Below are 18,583 nucleotides of genomic sequence, written 5' to 3'. Positions count from 1 at the left end.
TATGGATAGTGTCTTCATTCTCTAAGCATTGTTAATTAATAAACATTCTTCAGATAGGCTATAACTGAGAAATACCAATCAGATAGGCTATAACTGAGAAGTATCAATCAGCCTAGATATATTAGCCTAGTCATGCTAATGGAGGCTGGATGAGTGTAGGAAATGTTAATAATGTAGTTTTCAGTATTTAACTTGAGTCATGACATATATTTGAGATATTTTTCTGATTTGGGATGTTTAGGGCAAATTAATGCAAGAGTGAAATAATATATTGCTGTTACATGGTATCTCTCTAGTGAGCTTTTAGTTGTATTTCCTTTTAATATTAATTTCTGTACAGTTTTTCTTTGTGCTTTCAAAGCGTGGATATTTGTTCATGAATACTTGTTCATGAATACTTAAGTTCTTTAAGCCTCCAGTTATTTGTTTCTGTATTTTATGGGCAGTATTACCAAATGCTGTAATTTTATCTTACGGAGTCAGTAATCCTCCTCCTCCTCTAGGAGTGAAAGGGCAAAAGAGTCTGAAATAAAAGGTTCTTTAATTCCAGAGCATCTTTCCGTCCTTTCCTTCTTTTTTTTAAAAAGTTTATTTATTTTGAGAGAGAAGAGAGCGGGCGAGAGAGAAATCCCAAGCAGGCTCTATGCTGGAACTCAGAACCCATGAGATCATGACCTGAGCCAAAATCAAGAGTTGGATGCCCAACTGACTGAGCCACCCAGGCGCCCCTCTGTTCCTTATTTTTTTATCTTTTTACCTAGAGGTTGCAAACAGAGTCCAGTCACAATGTTTATTCTTTGTATCCTTCTTATGAAAACAAGGGTTTGTCTGAATAAAGGTAAATTGCCACTCACGCAAATTTCTGCTCTGCTTTGCTGTCCATGAGAGGATTATAAACCCTTATCTATTTTCCTTCTCAAGCCTGGTGCAGCACTGTTTTCTTATCCTTCCTTTTTTATATGAGTAATTGAGAATTAGTATGGATGTTTCCTATCTTTGGCGTCCATAATTGAGTTTGTTAAATTGCTTGCGCTACATATATTTATTATCATGATTTGGGTGCTGTGCTGGATGGCTTCCGTCTGCCCTTAAAGCTCTGGTCTTTACCCCACTCTGGCTCCAGGCCGCTCGTTTGTCTGGATACACAGATGGGCTTTCTTGACTCCTGGCTTCCAGTTGGGTTTAGCTGATGGGGAACATTGTCAATGGCTCAAAAAAAGAAAGAGGGAGAGATTAAAATATTTACTTTCTTCCGTGTGGGATTTCTTGTATCCTTTCTGCATCCTTCCATTGAAGGTCAAACTCCCGTCAGTTAGCCCTCTTCATTTTTAAGGTTACCTCTTCCTCTTTTCCCTTCCCTGTCAGTGGGTGGGGTTGGGCCATTTACTAACGAGGGGGAACTGTATTCTCAACGTGGGAATTCTTTACAGCCTGCCTGTGCTTTGTAAATAGTCTGTTAAACTTTTTTTCTTCAATTTTTTTTGAATTGAGTATGCCACCTGTTTTCTGAGGCAACCCTGACCGATAAATATGTTTTAAAGCATTTTAGATTGTGTCAGTGACTGTTAACGAGTACAATCCTAAAGTGGATTAGCACTAGAATAAGGAAAAATTATTCTGATAATTTCATGGACTTACTCTGTTGGCTGATGTGTAATTTTAAAATAAATGACATGTGGTTTTCAGCATTATTGGTATATTTATTGAACACTTAATGTGGCACAACCCATGATTTTAAGCATTGTGGGGAATTTGGAAGTAAATGAGACACGTGCAGTAATTCGAATATGAGGCCATTGGTAATGAGCCTCATGTGAGAGGTACAAAGTGCTATAGAAATGTGGAGGAGGGAGATTTATTTTTTAATCAAGACCACTGATTCTGCAGCAGGATAGAAGGGAGACCTGTAGTTTTGTGTATTCCTGAGGAGACCTACTTCCCAGTCCTTGCCTACCTCATTATTCCATAACCCGTCTCGGAAAGTAGTAATAACTAGTGCTAGTTAAAGTTCATTATATATACCTGTTCTGGAGTCCAAAACACAGACTAACTCCTTTAGCCTTCCACCATCCCTGTGAAGCAGGTTCCATTACTAAACAGAGTTGGGATCCAAATCCAGGCTATCAGGTTCCCCTTGTCCAGGAGCTGAACTACCCCAGCCATTACATTATTCTATAATTGGAACTCATTATCCACCTCCCTAAAAGAGATTATCAAAACTAATTCCATCATGAGTGCAGTTCTTTCAGATGATGGCTTTCAGGTATCACTGTTGCTCCTCAGTGGTGTTTCTGGTCCCCCCAGCACCATGTTTCTTGTGCCAGTAGATTTTGTCACCTGCTGTGGCTTCTTGTTGCAGTCATACCCCCTCATTCATTACAGATTTTAGCCCCTTACGTACTGTCTTTTTTCTCCTAGTGTTAATTATTTTTTCCAGTCTCACTGTCCACATAGATAATCCACATGATTATCATAATAATAATTTGGCCTCCTGAATTCCTTGACCTCCTACCTGCAATAATCCTTCATCTTATTTTAGATTTTTTTATTTATCAATAACTGAACCACCTCTCAGAGATCAAGTTCAAGCATCCCGTTCTCTGACTACCTCCATTTCTCTCTCCCCAGCTCATTTCCTCTACTTTCGAAATCCCAGTTGCGGTGCAGCCTTCGGGACTACGGCCCACTGACGCTAAATCCTTGTGTCCTTGTTTTTCTTATCTTAGATTTCGTGGTCTGTTATAACCATTCCTTTTTCACTTGTATTTTATCTTGAAAGCCATCACTCAACTACTTTGTACCTAAATTGCCAGATGAGGCGAGAAACACAACTGTTAAGACTAATTTCACTGAAATACTCATGACCATGAGTCTTCAGTGCTGCTTGCTATGTTAGTAATTCACTCTCCCACTTTCCTTCTGCTTTGAAAAACTGTCCCATTTCAGGTGATCCTGTTTATTATTTTACTAACAGAACAAAATGAACCAAAGAACTGTATACTTTCCTTTCAGCAAATCTAGAAACCTGAAAGAGCAATTTTAGTAGAATGGCTGAAACAGAAGCCAGCTTTCCAGGGACGAAAATGTGAATGGGTTTCAAAGAGATAGACATCATGGTGTTTTCCCAGATGTGACCCAGGAACATGGTTTCTGTTAAATGAATCTTGCCCTATACCAGGATTAGTGATTACATAATTTTGAGAAATACTGGAAACCATATGTAGTATATAGATGGAGAGAACGTTTCCATTTGCTGGCCTAGATTTTACTAAAGCATCAGTTTGCAAACTTTGACCTATTTCACAGTTCCCCAAAGGGTTTGCTGAAACACACATTACTGGGTACCACCTCTTCTTGAGGTTCTGATTTCATAGGTCTTGGATGGGTCCTGAAAGTTTGCATTTACAAGTTCTTAGGTGCCGTTGATGCTGCTGATCCAGGGAATTGGGAAATCCATTTTGCGAGCCGCTTCACTTAGGTACGACTTCACCTGCCAAGAGTGGCAGGTGTGGTTAGGATCTTGAGCAATATAGGGAATGGTGTGGAGCAGCACAGTGAGAAGTACGGGCTCAAAATTTGACCTGTCAGAGAGCAGGGACGGAACTGCAGCAGGTAGTACGGAGTCTCGAGTGATGCCTGCTGACTGCTGCCGCGAGGTGTGCCGCCAAGCCCTTCGTCTCTGCTCTGTAATACCTTGACGGATGAATGCCAGGACAGTTAACTGAGGGATCTGTCTTCGGCTCATTGCCTTTTTGTTTGTATGTTTATTATTCATTCACTATTTGTTTTTATTTTAAAAAGTTACATATGGTAGGGACACCTGGGTGGCTCAGTTGGTTAAGCATCCAACTTGATTTTGGCTTGAGCCGTGATCTTGTGATTTGTGAGTTCTGAGCCCCATTTCGTGAGACAGAGCTTGGGATTCTCTGTCTCCTCCTTTTTCTGCCCCTCCCTTTGCTTACGTGTGCTCTCTCTCTTTCTCTCTCTCAAAATAAATAAATGAACTTAAAAAAAAAAGTTGTATATAGGAATTTTTAGCATGCAAAGCCTAAATGTCATTAAGTGTCTTGAACTAATTGTGTCAGTTACGGTTAATAATTCTTTGGCTTTGGGCAAATAATTACCATGTCTCTTGTTTTCTCATTTGGGAGTTTTTAGGATAGAAGAATTAGAAACTTCCAGTCCTCCTGTTATAAATGTAATTGCAAAACCACAGAATCTTTCAAAATTACATTTTCAGAGAATCAGGTTTCTGACTAAGGAGAGTCCCATGTGGTTCTTCTTAAGTTGCTAACTAGTGGAGAAACTGGCCCTGTACAGGACTGACGGTATTTCTGGCAGGCAGTTGCATTACCATTGCTGGGTGTACTTCTTGGGCTTTGCCACGGAAGATTTTTATAATGAGATTGTGCCTTAGCCGAGGGCTCATGCGTGTCACCTGCACTACCTTAATGATGTCACAGTGTCTACTGAGCCCGGAGGAGGAGGCGACCACAAGAAGAATTGTTTTGAAGCATGCTTGGGGTATGGAGAGAGGAAAACGGGGAGTCCTTTCTCTGGTTCTTCTGTCTCCCTTCCTCATGTCACTGAACAGGGAAGCTTGAGAGTAGTGCTGCTTTTTATTCTCTGATTGCTCAAGGTTTTTTGGGCTTTTTGAAGCTAGATACCATGTGCTTTTCACAGTGTTAATTGGTTAATTTTTTAAATGATACAATTTTGGAAACTTGTGGACTGGTTTCTGATAGCTTTACTGAGGAATCATTAATTACAATAGCTTGTATGTATTCAGAGTGTATAATTTTGATGAGTTTTGTGAAACCATCATTATAGTAACAACATACTATACTAACAACACGGATGACAGCATTTTCATTATCCTGAAGAGTTTTTTGTGCCTGTTTGTAATGTTTGCACTGATCTGCTTTCTGTCACTATAGATAAATTTAGATTTTCTAAAAGTTAAATGAGGGGAATCCTACAGTATATACTTAGGATAGGGGATCTGACTTCTCAGCATGTAGTTGCTTGTATCAGTAGTTTATTCCCTTAAATTGCTGAAGAGTATCCTATTTGGATATTCCAAAATTGATCCAATCAACCTGTTGATAAACCATTTGGGTTGTTTTCACTTTGGAGTTACTATCAATAAAACTGCTGTGAACATTTGTGTACAAATCTGAGTGTAAACAGGTGTTTTTATTTTTGTTGGGTAAATACTTAGAAGGGATGGCGGGGTTATATGGTAGGTGTGTATTTAACTTTTAAGAGACTATAGACTATCTTCCAAAGTGGTTGTACCTTTTTTTTAAACCTTCTTGGGAGTTCCAGTTATTCCACATTGTTACTAACACATGATATCGTTCATCTTTTTATTTTGAGCCATTTAGTGGTATTTATGGGTGCCTATGTAGTGGATCTCAGTATCATTTTAATTTTCTACATGAATAGTGATACTGGGCATCTTTCATGAGGTGCCTGTTCAACTTGCCTGCCCACTCTTACTGGTTTTTTATAGTTGAGTTTTAAGAATTTTCAAATGTATTTTGAATTCAAGTTCTTTTACATTCTTACCACATTTTAGATCACAGAATCTTAACACATTTTGCAAATACTTTTTATCAGTTGGCTTCCCTTTTCATTTTTTAAGTCTTTGGAAGAGCAATAGTTGTTTTTTGGTTTTTTGTTTTTGGTTTTTTTTTTTTTTTTTTTTTTAATTTTATTTTTAATAATCTCTACACATGACATGGGACTCGGACTCACGACCCCAAGATAGAGTCATATGCTCTACTGACTGAGCCAGCAAGTTGCCCTGAAGAGCAAGTTTTATTTTTATTCATTTATTTTTAATTTATTTTTAATTTTTTATTAGAGAACGCACGCGCGCGAATATCTTAAGTATGCTCCATGCTCAGCACAGAGCCAGACGTGGGGCTCGATCCCAGACCCTGGGATCATGGCCTGAGCTGAAATCGAGTCAGACACTCAACCGCCTGAGCCACCCAGGCACCCCAAAAGAGTAGCTTTAAATTTTGAAGTCCATGTTACCGATTTTTTTTCCTTATGGTTGTCTGCTCTTTGTGTCCTATTTGAGTTCTGCATCATTTCATTTCTTTGATTTTTTTTTTCTAGAATGTTAAATATCTTAGATTCTTATTTTTTGGTCATTAGTGGGGAAAAGAGCGTGGGAGGTAATTACAAAGCTAGAGTTGTATCTGCTTTGTGTTTTTGTTATTATTTAAATTCAAATTGTTTATGATTCTAGTACTTTTTGTTTTGTTGATTTTTTTTTTTTTTTTTTTTTGAGTAACCTCTTCTCCCAACATGGAGCTCAAACTCACAACCCCCAGATCAAGAGTCACATGCTCTACCAACTGAGCCAGCCAAGTGCCCCTATTTTGGTTGATTTTTTTTTTTTTTTAATTTTTTTAATGTTTTATTTATTTCTAGGAGAGAGAGAGACAGTGTGAGCAGGGGAGGGTCAGAGAGAGAGGGAGTCACAGACTGAAACAGGCTCCAGGCTCTGAGCTGGCAGTCAGCACAGAGCCCGACGCGGGGCTCGAACCCACGAACCGCGAGATCATGACCTAAGCGAAAGTCGGACGCTTAACCGACTAAGCCACCCAGGCGCCCCTATTTTGGTTGATTTTTAAATTTGTCAAAGATCCATGAAATTGCTCCTGGTCTGATTCGTCTGTTTTATGGGGTGAGGGAACTGAGGTTTATAAAGGTTACACAGCTTTGCTCGTGGCTTACAGTTTATGATCATTCTAAGACCAAAAAGGCCTAGATCCATTCAAATCCCATTTCATTAATTGTTTCCCTGTGAGGTGTTTTTCTTTATGATGCTGTTGCTAAGATTTTACTGCGTACTGGAATATGTTAAAATAAATTTAGTTCATTCATTGCTTCTTCATTTCTATTTGTGGTAATATTCTCATTGAAAGCAGTGGTTTTAAGTAGGTTAGCTTTTTGAAAGAATAATAATTTTCCCTTAAAATTTCATTAAGTGAAGATGTTGAATTTAACATTTCTGTTTTTGTTTTTGTCTTTTTTTTTTTCCAATTCTTTCCAAAGGTCTGTAAACAGATTTGGCTAGGATTATTTGATGATAGATCTTCAGCAATTCCAGACTTCAGGGATCCACAAAAAGTGAAAGAGTTCCTACAAGAAAAGTATGAAAAGAAAAGATGGTGAGTGAATAGTTTGTATTTAGAACAAAGGCTCCCCAAATCACATTAATTCTGGGTACGATTAATCTGACATAAGGAAGGAAGAAAAGAAGGAAAGAAATAGGTGGTTATATAGGAAGTAAGGAAATAGGTGTGTAGGTAGATAGATACTCCTTATATTTTGGCATTTGATTGGATTTGGTTTTGAAAAGCCTTGACTTCTACTTAAGTCATCTGTGCCTAGCAGCAGCCCATTCCTTATTCCCAGGCCTCCTACCCTTTTTTGGAAAGCTAGGGATCCTTCCTTCTGATCTTTCTCTAGCCCTGCTAGCTTCTTAAGACATTCTAGTTTTTATACAGCCTTTTTCCTTAAAATCTTCATTCATTTTGCACATAATTATTTAGTATCTTTTATATACTAAGCAGTGTGCTAAAGTTCTTGTATAGTAATCCATCCACTTCATGCATTTCACAGTAGGTCTTTGCCCAAAATATTCTCACTTCTCACCCAAGAAATCATTTTACTCCCTGGTTAAGAAGAGAGCATTTATGCTCCCCTAACTAAATCCATCAGATGTTAATTTTTAAAAAGAAGTTAAAACAGGTTGGACTTATGGCTAGTACAGCCTTTTAAAAAGCAGAGCAAGGAACATGTCTGTAAAGCTACTGTTCATCTACTTTGGACTCTTCATGTTTAGCTGTAGAGCACAATTTAATTTAATTTTTTAAGACCCATTATTCAGTAGTGTGTATTTCCTTGTTGGGGGCTTAGGAAAATAAAGAAGAGAGTCACAATAGAGGGAATAGATAAGGAGGAAGTGAGTGGCTTAACCCAGGGAACCCTGAGGGTGTACTTGCTGTGGTTTATGGGTGAGATATCTCTGCCTTCATTCAGTGAGTACAGTAGAGAGAAGTAGCTTTAATTCCTTTGCTCTGTGTTCTCCAGAGGAGACTACTTCTTGCAAGGCAAGATCAGCTGTAACACGGGCTACATTAAGCAGCTCTAGGTACTTTAGGTATGAATGCAGATAAAGGCATGCTGGTAAGATTTTAGCTGAAGACCGAAGAAAATCTTTGAGGGTGGGGTGATAGTAGAAACATGGTGGCATAAATGATTTTCTTAAAATGAAGACTATAATTAACCTTCTGTCATTTCAGTTCTTGATTTCCGAGACCGTGTATCCTGTACTTAGACCTTTCTCCTTACATAGCTATAGCCTAATTTTTTATTTTCCCAACAGTTATACCAACTCAGCAAGTTAGTTTGACTAGAACATAGCTAAGATTTTACATAGTTTATCTTCAGCTAGCAAAAGAAAAGTGTGTATGAGTAAGAGTTGTTAGATTTAAAACCATGGATTTCCCCCTTGCATTTATAATGATGATGAGGAGGAGGATAAAATTATTAATTACAGCTATAACACAAATAACTGTAAGCCTCCCAATAATTACAATTTTTGTGTTTTTTTCTGTCCTGAGAAACAGGATAGTGATAACAAGAACAATAGAAACACAAATTTCAGTGCGGGGCATGTAGAGGGAGTGGCCAACACTCAGGTGGGCTGGGTCCTGTATATTTGAGACACTTCTGTGTGCCTGTGACATGTAATGAGAGAGCAGTGCGGTGGGTTTTTACCATGATACAAGCACTGTCCAAATGTAGTCTCCCTGAAAATCCTTACATCAGGCAACTGTATTTAAAACATTGAAGCTCTTGTCTTAGATATAAAGGGGTTTTGAAACTGTATGACCAGTTTTCAAACTCACTTCCTATGCAATAGGAGCTTAACTTCTTTACTTTTAGTCAGATGAATGTTTTGAACTAAATACGATTATCTGGTTTTATCCTTTGATAAGACTTCACTGTACTCAAAAATTGATACCATCAGTGAATATACCAAATTACGGGAAAGCAGTTGTATTGTTTGTCACTGTCATATAATAGATAATAGCTAACACTTGTGTAGTTAATACATGTGTACCAGGAACTGTTCCAAAGCACTTTGCAGATGTTAACTCAGTTTATACCTGTTGGCAACCATGTCTCCTTTTTATAGATGAAAAATTGGAGGCACAAAGGGTTGAAGTAGTTTGCTCTAGATTTCACAGCTACTTAGTGGTAGAGCTGGGATTTGAACTCTGTCTCTAGAACACATAGGTACTCCTTAACCGCTTTGTTTTCCCTATGTCCCCAAAGTGATATGGGAGTAGTGTTGGGGAGAAGGGTAGGATGAGATAAAACCCAGAAATTGAACAAAAACACATATGTGATCCTAGCCCTAGAGATTAGCATTGCCAGTGTTCGGGCATTATGTTCTTATTGCCTCTCTTTACTTTTCTTTATTCTCTTCCTCCTGTAAATCCTGTACTTACATGAACGAGATCAAACCTGAAAGACTCTAAAGTCTTAGGGACATCTTTCCCTGTCCAAACAGAATAGCTATGCAGTATTCTGTTAAAACAGATGTTAGCATAATCCCTTTGAATATTTCTCTCCTGATGAATGTTTGATATATGGCCAGTTTTATGAAATTTTAAAGAGTGTTCTGATAACCATGCATGTACATGTATCTGTGTACACCTATCCAGTTAATCCGTAAGGATAAGTTTCTGGAGGTTGTACTTCGGGACACAGCATACCTATTTATTTATTTTAGTGGGCAGTAACAAAATTTATGAAATTTATGCTCAGAGCAAATGTGAATGATATTTTAATTTGCATTTTTATTAGGTTACAAGTGTTTTCATTTCTGTGCCTCCATTTGTGAATTGTTTCTGCTTATTTAGAAATTGAGTTGTTGATCTTATTCTTCTAGATTTGTAGTGGACCTTTGTATTTTAGACTATTTAATGTAATAAATGTTTTCTCTTTCTTCTGCTCTCCTCCCAAATGTTATTCGTGATCTTATACTTTAGCTTTTAAAAATTAGAGTTTTAACTGTACATCATGATTAACTAACCGTAAGTCCTCTGTTGTCAAAAAACAGTTATTAATTTATCTTTTTATAAAAATTATAAGTAAGTAATTGAAACCAGTTTTGTGCTTAGTCTTTATTAGCCTTTCTGTGTACTTCAGTTAAGTGCAGTCTTAAGCTATCAATTCTAAGAGGGTTTTGAAATAAGATTACTGTCAAAATAGCCTTACAAAAAATTAGAGTTAAGTACAGTAGTCCCTATATTTTTCTCAGTTAACTGCCTGTTGAATTTTTCATATGTTTTAGGTATGTCCCTCCAGAACAAGCCAAAGTGGTGGCGTCAGTTCATGCGTCTATTTCAGGGTCGTCTGCCAGTAGCACGAGCAGCACGCCTGAGGTCAAACCACTGAAGTCTCTTTTAGGAGACTCAGCACCAGCACTGCACTTAAACAAGGGCACGCCTAGTCAGGTGCGTGGTCTCCGTCTTTGTAGAGGCTTCTACTTCAGGAGGATTGAGTATCACGGACCTGAAGAGTGCTTTGGGACAGTAGCGTTATGTCCTCATGGTAACATATGGTAACCTAGTGGTGTGGATAATACAGAGAGTCTTGGTTAAGTGGTTGGGGTGTGCATCTTTTTGCTCTTGCAAATTAGAGTCTCTTTGAATGCTCCCCAGGCTCGTTAAGGCACACAGACAGGATCGCTGTTAATAGCTACCTGTCCTATACCTGCATTTAGTGAAACAGGACTCTGTGGGGACCATCAGAGTTAGAATAGTATAGTCTCTTTGATGTACTTTTACAAGAAAGGATTTCTTAAGTAGTAGAATTTTTCCCCTGCCAGATCGTGAAGCATGTTCATCATTGAAACACAGGTGGCTTTGCATTACATACCTTACTTTATTATTATTATTTTTTTAACATTTTTTTTTTTAATGTTTTATTTATTTCTAGGAGAGAGAGAGAGACAGCATGAGCAGGGGAGGGTCAGAGAGAGAGGGAGTCACAGACTGAAACAGGCTCCAGGCTCTGAGCTGGCAGTCAGCACAGAGCCCGACGCGGGGCTCAAACCCATAAACCGCGAGATCATGACCTAAGCGAAAGTCAGATGCTTAACCGACTAAGCCACCCAGGCGCCCCAACATACCTTACTTTAAAAAACTAAACACTGAAGTCTTTAGTTGACTGAGCTGTGACCAGTTTGTCACTCTGGCTTGACAGCGTTTGTCCTACACAGGAATGGTTCTGAGGCACAGTATTGTTTGAATTAAAGTCCACCCTTTTTAATAATGCATACCAGGACATCTGGATAAAATTGTTCAGTTTTCACAAGAGGTTTGAGTCCAAGCTGAAGAGAAAGGTACTCTCCCCACATAGAAAGGATGTGTTCCTTGAAAGTCGTATCGCTCTCTTAGCAGTAAGTCTTGCTTGTGTTCTGAGGTGTAACAGCTGTTATAACACAGTATTTCTTTGTCTTTGACTCTGTATTTAAAACTGAGAGATAATTTGGAAATAGATGTTGAAAATTTGTGCCTTTCAAAAAATACCAAAGGATTCAAAACTACAAATAAAAGACTGTGTAATCTTTAAACTGTGTTTTAAGCATGGTGAATTGGAAATAGTGTTATAAACATGTGGCAGGTTTGACTGAAAGCCCTTTACAGTTAATGTGTGCTGTGCAGTCCCCTGTTGTAGGTCGCTCTCAAGGGCAGCAGCAGGAAAAGAAGCAGTTTGACCTTTTAAGTGATCTTGGCTCAGACATCTTTGCTGCCCCGGCACCTCAGTCAACGGCTACAGCCAATTTTGCTAACTTTGCACATTTCAACAGTCATGCAGGTAAGTAGTTGTCCTTGATGGCTTTTTGCCAGACACATATATTTAGCACCAGGAGACCTCCATTCTTCTGGAAACTTACATATCGGAAAATGTGTTCTGTTGAGGGTGTGGGCCCTCGTGGCTGTTGAGCTGTCATATGTAATCGTGTAGTCAGGGCTCTTTTAATCACAGAAGAGATTATACTCAATGTCACATACTGGCTGACCTCTTTCCAAAGAAAACTGGGAAAAGACTTTTCAATATTTTTTTACCCTTTTAATATGGAAAATTGCAGATATTCAGACATGACAAGATAATATAACCCTCATCTCTTCATTGCTCATGGCTAATCTGGTTTCATTTATCTTCTACTCATTTCCTCCTCTTACCGTGTTGTGAGGCAGTTCTGGACATAATAGTTTATTCTTAAGTATTTTATATTTCTAAAACAAGAACTTTGTTAAACATCACCATTGTAGTGATATGACTCCCTTAAATAATAGCAGTAACAATTATTCATTAGTCACTATTTAGACTTTCTATTCTAGTTATAGTTATACTGAGAGAGAGAGAGAGAGATGCACACACACACACACAGTTTATTCAAATCAGGTCTCAGTTGTGAAATATATCACTTATTCTGTGGGTGGGTACTTCCTCCATGCCACTTTTCTCATCTGCAATTTATTTGTTGAAGAAATCTGGTTATTTGTCTTGTGGAGTTTGTAGCACTCTGAATTTGTTGATTGCACCACTGTGGGGTCCCTTAACAGGTTTCTCTCGCCTCTGTGTTTTCTATAAATCGATAGTTGGATCTAGATGCGTGATCTGTCACAGGTTCTTTCTTGGAGGGAACAGGCCTGTCACTTAAGGTTTAAGAAGCACGTAGTAATACCAGTTGTTTCTGTTTCTATAATGTGAGCTCTTGGTGCTCAGTGTCTGGATCCATTATGCAGAATGTTGATATACTAAATTTATCATCCCTTCATTTATGAGCTGAAATATTTCTTCAAAAATCTTTGATTATCCAATGGTATGGTTAGTATAAGAAAGTTAATATGTGATTGATTCTGGCCAATCAGATATCAGAATGAGTTGATTCCCTACCATATTTTAATGATCTGTTTTTCCTTTTGTATGATTATGAATTCATAGATTTAACATTTGCTACGTCTCAAATCTGTTGTCATTATTATCTTTATTTTTTAAATGTTGATTTTTGAGAGAGCACAAGCGAGGGAGGGGCAGAGAGAGAGATACAAGGAGAGACGGAATCCGAAGCAGGCTCCAGGCTCCAGGCTCCCAGCTGTTAGCAGAGCCTGACTCAGGTCTTTTTTTTTTTTTTTTTTTTAATGTTTTATTTATTTCTAGGAGAGAGAGAGAGACAGCGTGAGCAGGGGAGGGTCAGAGAGAGAGGGTGTCACAGACTGAAACAGGCTCCAGGCTCTGAGCTGGCAGTCAGCACAGAGCCCGACACGGGGCTCGAACCCACGAACCGCGAGATCATGACCTAAGTGAAAGTCGGACGCTTAACCAACTAAGCCACCCAGGCGCCCCTCAGGTCTTAAATTCATGAGCTTGTCAGATCATGACCCGAGCTGAAGTTGGATGCTTAACTAACTGAGCCACTCAGGTGCCCCCATTATTATCTTTATTAATCCTTAAATTATCTCATCTTTAGAGTAGCAGTGTCTTTAGGTTGGCTGTAGAAGATATAACTTCTTTTTTACTCTCAGATTTAACATGTTTGTTACAAAGAGTTTAATGCAATTCACCAGAAATTAGAAATTATAATTTTATTTTGTGAATGAATATAAAAACCTTGCCGTTACATAGGTAATATTTAAAAATTATTATTTATGTAAAGATGTAGTCATTTGTGTCTCTAAATTTAATAGTAACTAATGATAATGGACAGAGATATGGCAGAATGTAGTGATAAAAATGGGAGTTAGAATGAGTCCTTATAGTTGTTTGTTTATGCTTCCTTCTACTTTTTTAGAAGGTCTGGTCTAAATGGTCTAAATGCCTACATTGTATTTATATCAGAGGCCTGTGTGAGATACCTTTCGGATGCCAGTAAGCTTTGATACGTAAGTCATAGAAAGTTTACCTATTACGCATTTGTCCGTGGTTGAGTAAGCATCAAACCAAATGTAGAGTACTAAAATTACGAATTGATTTAGGTCATTTCATAGCCATTTTATTTGATCATTTGAAACTTTGCTTTATATTTTTGAATGTATGTATGGGGTATTGGCTAACATTATTATTTCTTTGTCACTGATTTTCATAACTTTAATTATATGATCAAGAGAAACTCAAGACTTTCTGAAACATGTATTTTACTATTTAAGGAGCACAGCAGAAACCGGTACTTACAGAATTGATTTCCTTTTTGTATTTTAGAACTTATTGTACCTTTTACTCACCAGTGAGATTCTGATGCTGTCCCTTCTTTTTCTTTCAATTTGAGGACCTGGCTTATAGTTGGATCATAATGATATAAAGTATATCATATATATGTACATATACACACCCAAAATGTACTGTTTAAGATAGTTTGAAAAATTACAGAAAAGCTGCTCTTCAGCCACATTTCTTTCTAGCAAGCATTAAGGGAACTTTTTGTTTTAAATATTAGAGTACTTTCTAAGGGTGTAGTGTAGAAGAAAGTTATGGTATAATTTGTGTACATTTGTCTGTTGCGTGTGTTTGCTTTAAAAGGTAGGGTGTAGAGCGTCTCCATCTTAGCAGAGATTATGCTGAGAAGGGTAGGAATCAGGAAGCTTACGTTGTTGTGCCTGTGGTAGGTTTCCCTTCTCCTGTGGTAGCCGAGCAGCGAAGGGTCCTAGAAACCTGGAGAGGCTCTGCCCCCTTCCCCTTCCAGGTGGGCAGCCAGTCTCCTCGGAGCCCACAGGAGTCTCAGCTCTCTGGCCCCGCCATTGTGAGTGCTGGCAAAGGGATCAGTGAGTGTAGAGTGAACCTTCTGTAATTCATGAATAGTTTTCATTTATCTTTACACTTACTGAAAAATGATCTGAAATGATTGATAAGTAAGTACTAAGCGCTTTTGTAAGTTTTCAACTTACTTCAGGATCCCCTTGTGTGTTTTTTGTTTTCAAATGCAGTTTGTGAATAGTCACCCTTCTGGGAATTGATGCTATGCTCTTGCGGACTTGTTGGCCAAACGTGTTAATACAGGTCACTGCAGCCCCACGGACTGTGTCCCGTGATGGCGCGCGTCCCCTCAGTCACTCCCTTGGGATTCTCCTTGAAAATAATAGCCATTATTTTATTGTGGAATATGTTTAAAGCAAGGAAAAGAAAGAAACCTGTAATGTTATCAGATTGACAGAAGGAAGTAGATCTTAACAATGTTGTCTCTTTTCCACATGTGGTAGAAATGGGAGGAAAGACGCGTCTGTGAGGATATTGTTTGCTCGCCATGTCGATTAGGTCAGGTTGCCTAAGAGGAGTAGCTTTTACGAATGCACACGCAAATCAGCTTATTTTTAAAACTTCATTTGATTCAAGGAGAATAAAATATACACACAAACTGCAAGAGGAAGCTAATAGAGTTACTCATTTTTCCATTCTTTGTGTCTCCAGCCTTTGCAAGAGCCCTGAATCTTTATTTTTCCATGTATAGTTCACGAATACAAAGTCATTGACAGTGGAGTTCTCACCCTGAAATTTTCATGTTTTCTTAAAAAAAGTTTTTCAGGTGAAAATTTTCTCCTGTACAGATTGATATGACAAATGGAGCCTTTAATTTTAAATGATAATTATTCAGAAATTAGTTAGCATTATTTTATAGGGAAACCTGTTTTTGCAGATCATTTAATGGCTTAAAACCCAGAAGTCTTCACCCTTCATCTGAACATTGTGGCTGACATGGTATGTGAGGACCTGTATCAGTGGTGAGGTTATTACTATGTTCAGGAAAAGTCATCTTCTACGGAAATATTTGTGCAGTTAGAAACGTAATTAACCTACAGAATTTAATAGTTTTTTTTTGCTTGGTAATAAACATATCACAAACCTAGGAACTGTAAACTGTAACTGATTTTTGCCACGCCTTATACTAGGGATCTCAAACTTTTCATGGTCTTTGCAGCCAGTCATCACCAGTGAGTAGTATCCTGCAGTGTGGAAGGAGCCGTGTGCACAGGAGTGTGTCCCAGTCCCCTCTTGCCACATGGCCAGGCAGGCTAAGGATTACTAGACACATTGATTTTCTTTGAAGAGAAGCAAGAAATCTTGTTTATTTAATGTGAGATGTTGCCTTTTTAAATGTTGGGGTTGATGAAAAAGAATTTATGTGGGTGAAACAACAAAGTGTATTTGTTAGCTGAATTCATGGTGAAGGCGGTCAGTTTTGTCTCTGGTCCCTACGTTTATCTCCCTTTCTCAGGGGTACCTGTTTCTCACTGAAGGGGAAAGATCATTCCCAGCCAGATTCAGGCTGATTAACTTGATGCCTTAAATTCTAAACTGAGACTACTTCTTTGTACTTTTTTTTTTTTTTAATGTTTATTTATTTTTGAGAGTTAAGACAGAATGCAAGTGGTCGGGTCGGGGGGCAGAGAGAAAGGAAGATCAAGAATCCAAAACAGGCTCCAGGCTCCGAGCTGTCAGCACAGAGCCCGACGTGGGGCTCAAACTCACAGACTGTGAGATCATGACCTGAGCTGAAGTCGGACACCCAATTGACTGAACCACCCAGGCGCCCCAACCTGTTTTAAGTCTTAATGTACTTCATCATAAGCATTTTTGAACAGGACTACATCTTCTATCTTCTATGTGATTTTTTTCTTTTTTTTAAATGGCTGCATTATGTCCTTTGGTGTTTTATAATGTAAATGATCCCTTATTGCTGGCCATTTGAGTTTTAAATTTTTTTCATTATTTTAATGAAATTACTCATCATTTAGCTATTAGATGCAGCCATACTCATTTGCAAGATTATTTCTTTACGAAAACTTTTTGAAGTAGAATTGCCTGCAAAGGATTTAAAGTAGCTGACTTACTATGTTGATGGTATTTAATCTTTATCTTTTGGGCGTGCTTTTCATTCTTACCACTTAGCATTCTCTTTCCTACATACCAACCACTTCTTCTCATTGTAATCTCTATAAAAATCTTAATTCAGCGTCTGTTGTAGCCTTTAAAAAAAAAAAAACCTCTCAAATAGTTGTATTTAGTTACATATTTTAAGTTTAGGGAAGCCTAAAAATTTATTCTTAGGTTGATGACCAGTGGGAAATACCAGTTGGGCTTTTTCACTGAGTCTGAAATGCACTAATGTTACAAATTTTGCTATTGTCATCATTTCTCAAATTTTAATATGTATTAAAAATAGGCTTTTTTTTTTCTTAAGAGAGAGGGTGAACAGGGTAGTGGTAAAGGGAGAGGGAGAGAGAGAGAATCTTTCTAAAGCAGGCTCCATGTTTGACTTGGGAGACCCACTTGGGGCTTCTTCTCACAACTGTGAGATCATGACCTGAGCCGAAATCAGGAGTCAGATGCTTAACTGAGTCACCCAGGTGCCCCAAAATAGCAGGCTTCTAAGAGAATGTGAACATCTTCGATTTGGCAATCATGTCCTTATTAAACATTTAAGGTTTTATTTTTTCATTTTTATATGCCATGATGTGAGATAGTTGTAACTTAGAAATAGAAAACAAAAAGAATATTAATTAAATTTAACCTTCTTTGTATTATTATTTTAGATTCGCAAAGCTGATGAATCACTCACTACCATTTTAAATCTGAGTTTTCCAGAATGTAATCTATATCCTACATCTCAGTTTGCTTTACTGTAACTCATGTATTTAATACTCTTAGAGCTTCCTTAATAGAGTCACTTTTACAGTACTGTTCCTGAAATCAGTCAAAGGGTGTTGCGTACAGTTATTTCATTGTACAGAATGTCTTGGGAAATTTTTGGATACCCTTTAATAAATTGTTTGATATTGGGTTAATTCCGCACTGGCCCGATTTAAAATTGGATTTCTGAATGGATTCTCATTTAAGTGAGTTACGAGACAGAAACTTTTCATAAGATTCTTAAGTTCATTTGTCGTATTTTTCATTTATAATTTTCATATTCATTAACATATATATTGTTCCTTACCATTTACAGCTCAGAATTCTGCAAATGCAGATTTTGCAAACTTTGATGCATTTGGACAGTCTAGTGGTTCGAGTAATTTTGGAGGTTTCCCCACAGCGAGTCACTCTCCTTTTCAGCCCCAAACTACAGGTAGAGCTTCTTTGGCGTTGTGCTTAAATGTTTTCTTTGAGACACAAAACTCTCTAGATGCGGTTTGAAAAATTATTCTAAACTTAAATTCTGTAATTATTTGATTTAAAAATAGTTCTATCTTACAAAGCTCTGGGGAAACCTGAAATCTTTATTTTTTAATGTGTTCATCTGTTTTTTTGAACTCCTTGGTGTGTTGTCTAATTCATGGTGTCTGTTCTCTTCCTTTTCCTGCATATGAATCTTCCTTAAATTTCTTATGCACTGGAGCATTACAATACTAAAAATTTGTTAGGTTCACAGAACACATTGATTTAGGCTTTGAATACAGGAAGCTAATTGATTGCTTCCATAGAAATAAAAATATAAGTAATTTTCAGGGCAGCTAGCTTGAGAAAATAAGTACTGTAAGTCTGT

The 18,583-nt window shown here is 37.8% G+C and overlaps 1 protein-coding gene across 4 annotated transcripts in view; it reads left to right on the top strand.

Annotated features, from left to right (window-relative positions):
• AGFG1 (ArfGAP with FG repeats 1) overlaps positions 1–18,583 on the top strand; it is a 75,465-nt gene that overhangs the window by 35,238 nt on the left and 21,644 nt on the right. For 2 of the 4 annotated variants that reach the window (XM_039257629.1, XM_039257627.1), the window contains exons 3-6: positions 7,075–7,190; positions 10,391–10,553; positions 11,766–11,919; positions 18,047–18,166. In XM_039257629.1, the coding sequence (XP_039113560.1) occupies positions 7,075–7,190; positions 10,391–10,553; positions 11,766–11,919; positions 18,047–18,166 (553 nt within the window). The remainder of the gene's footprint in view (positions 1–7,074; positions 7,191–10,390; positions 10,554–11,765; positions 11,920–18,046; positions 18,167–18,583) is intronic. The other 2 variants (XM_039257631.1, XM_039257630.1) reach the window with 1 other exon arrangement.

This window comes from Hyaena hyaena, unplaced genomic scaffold, assembly GCF_003009895.1.
Source record: "Hyaena hyaena isolate Hyena2069 unplaced genomic scaffold, ASM300989v1 scaffold_628, whole genome shotgun sequence".
Lineage (NCBI taxonomy): Eukaryota > Metazoa > Chordata > Mammalia > Carnivora > Hyaenidae > Hyaena > Hyaena hyaena.
This window is presented reverse-complemented; position numbering and strand designations above follow the sequence as displayed.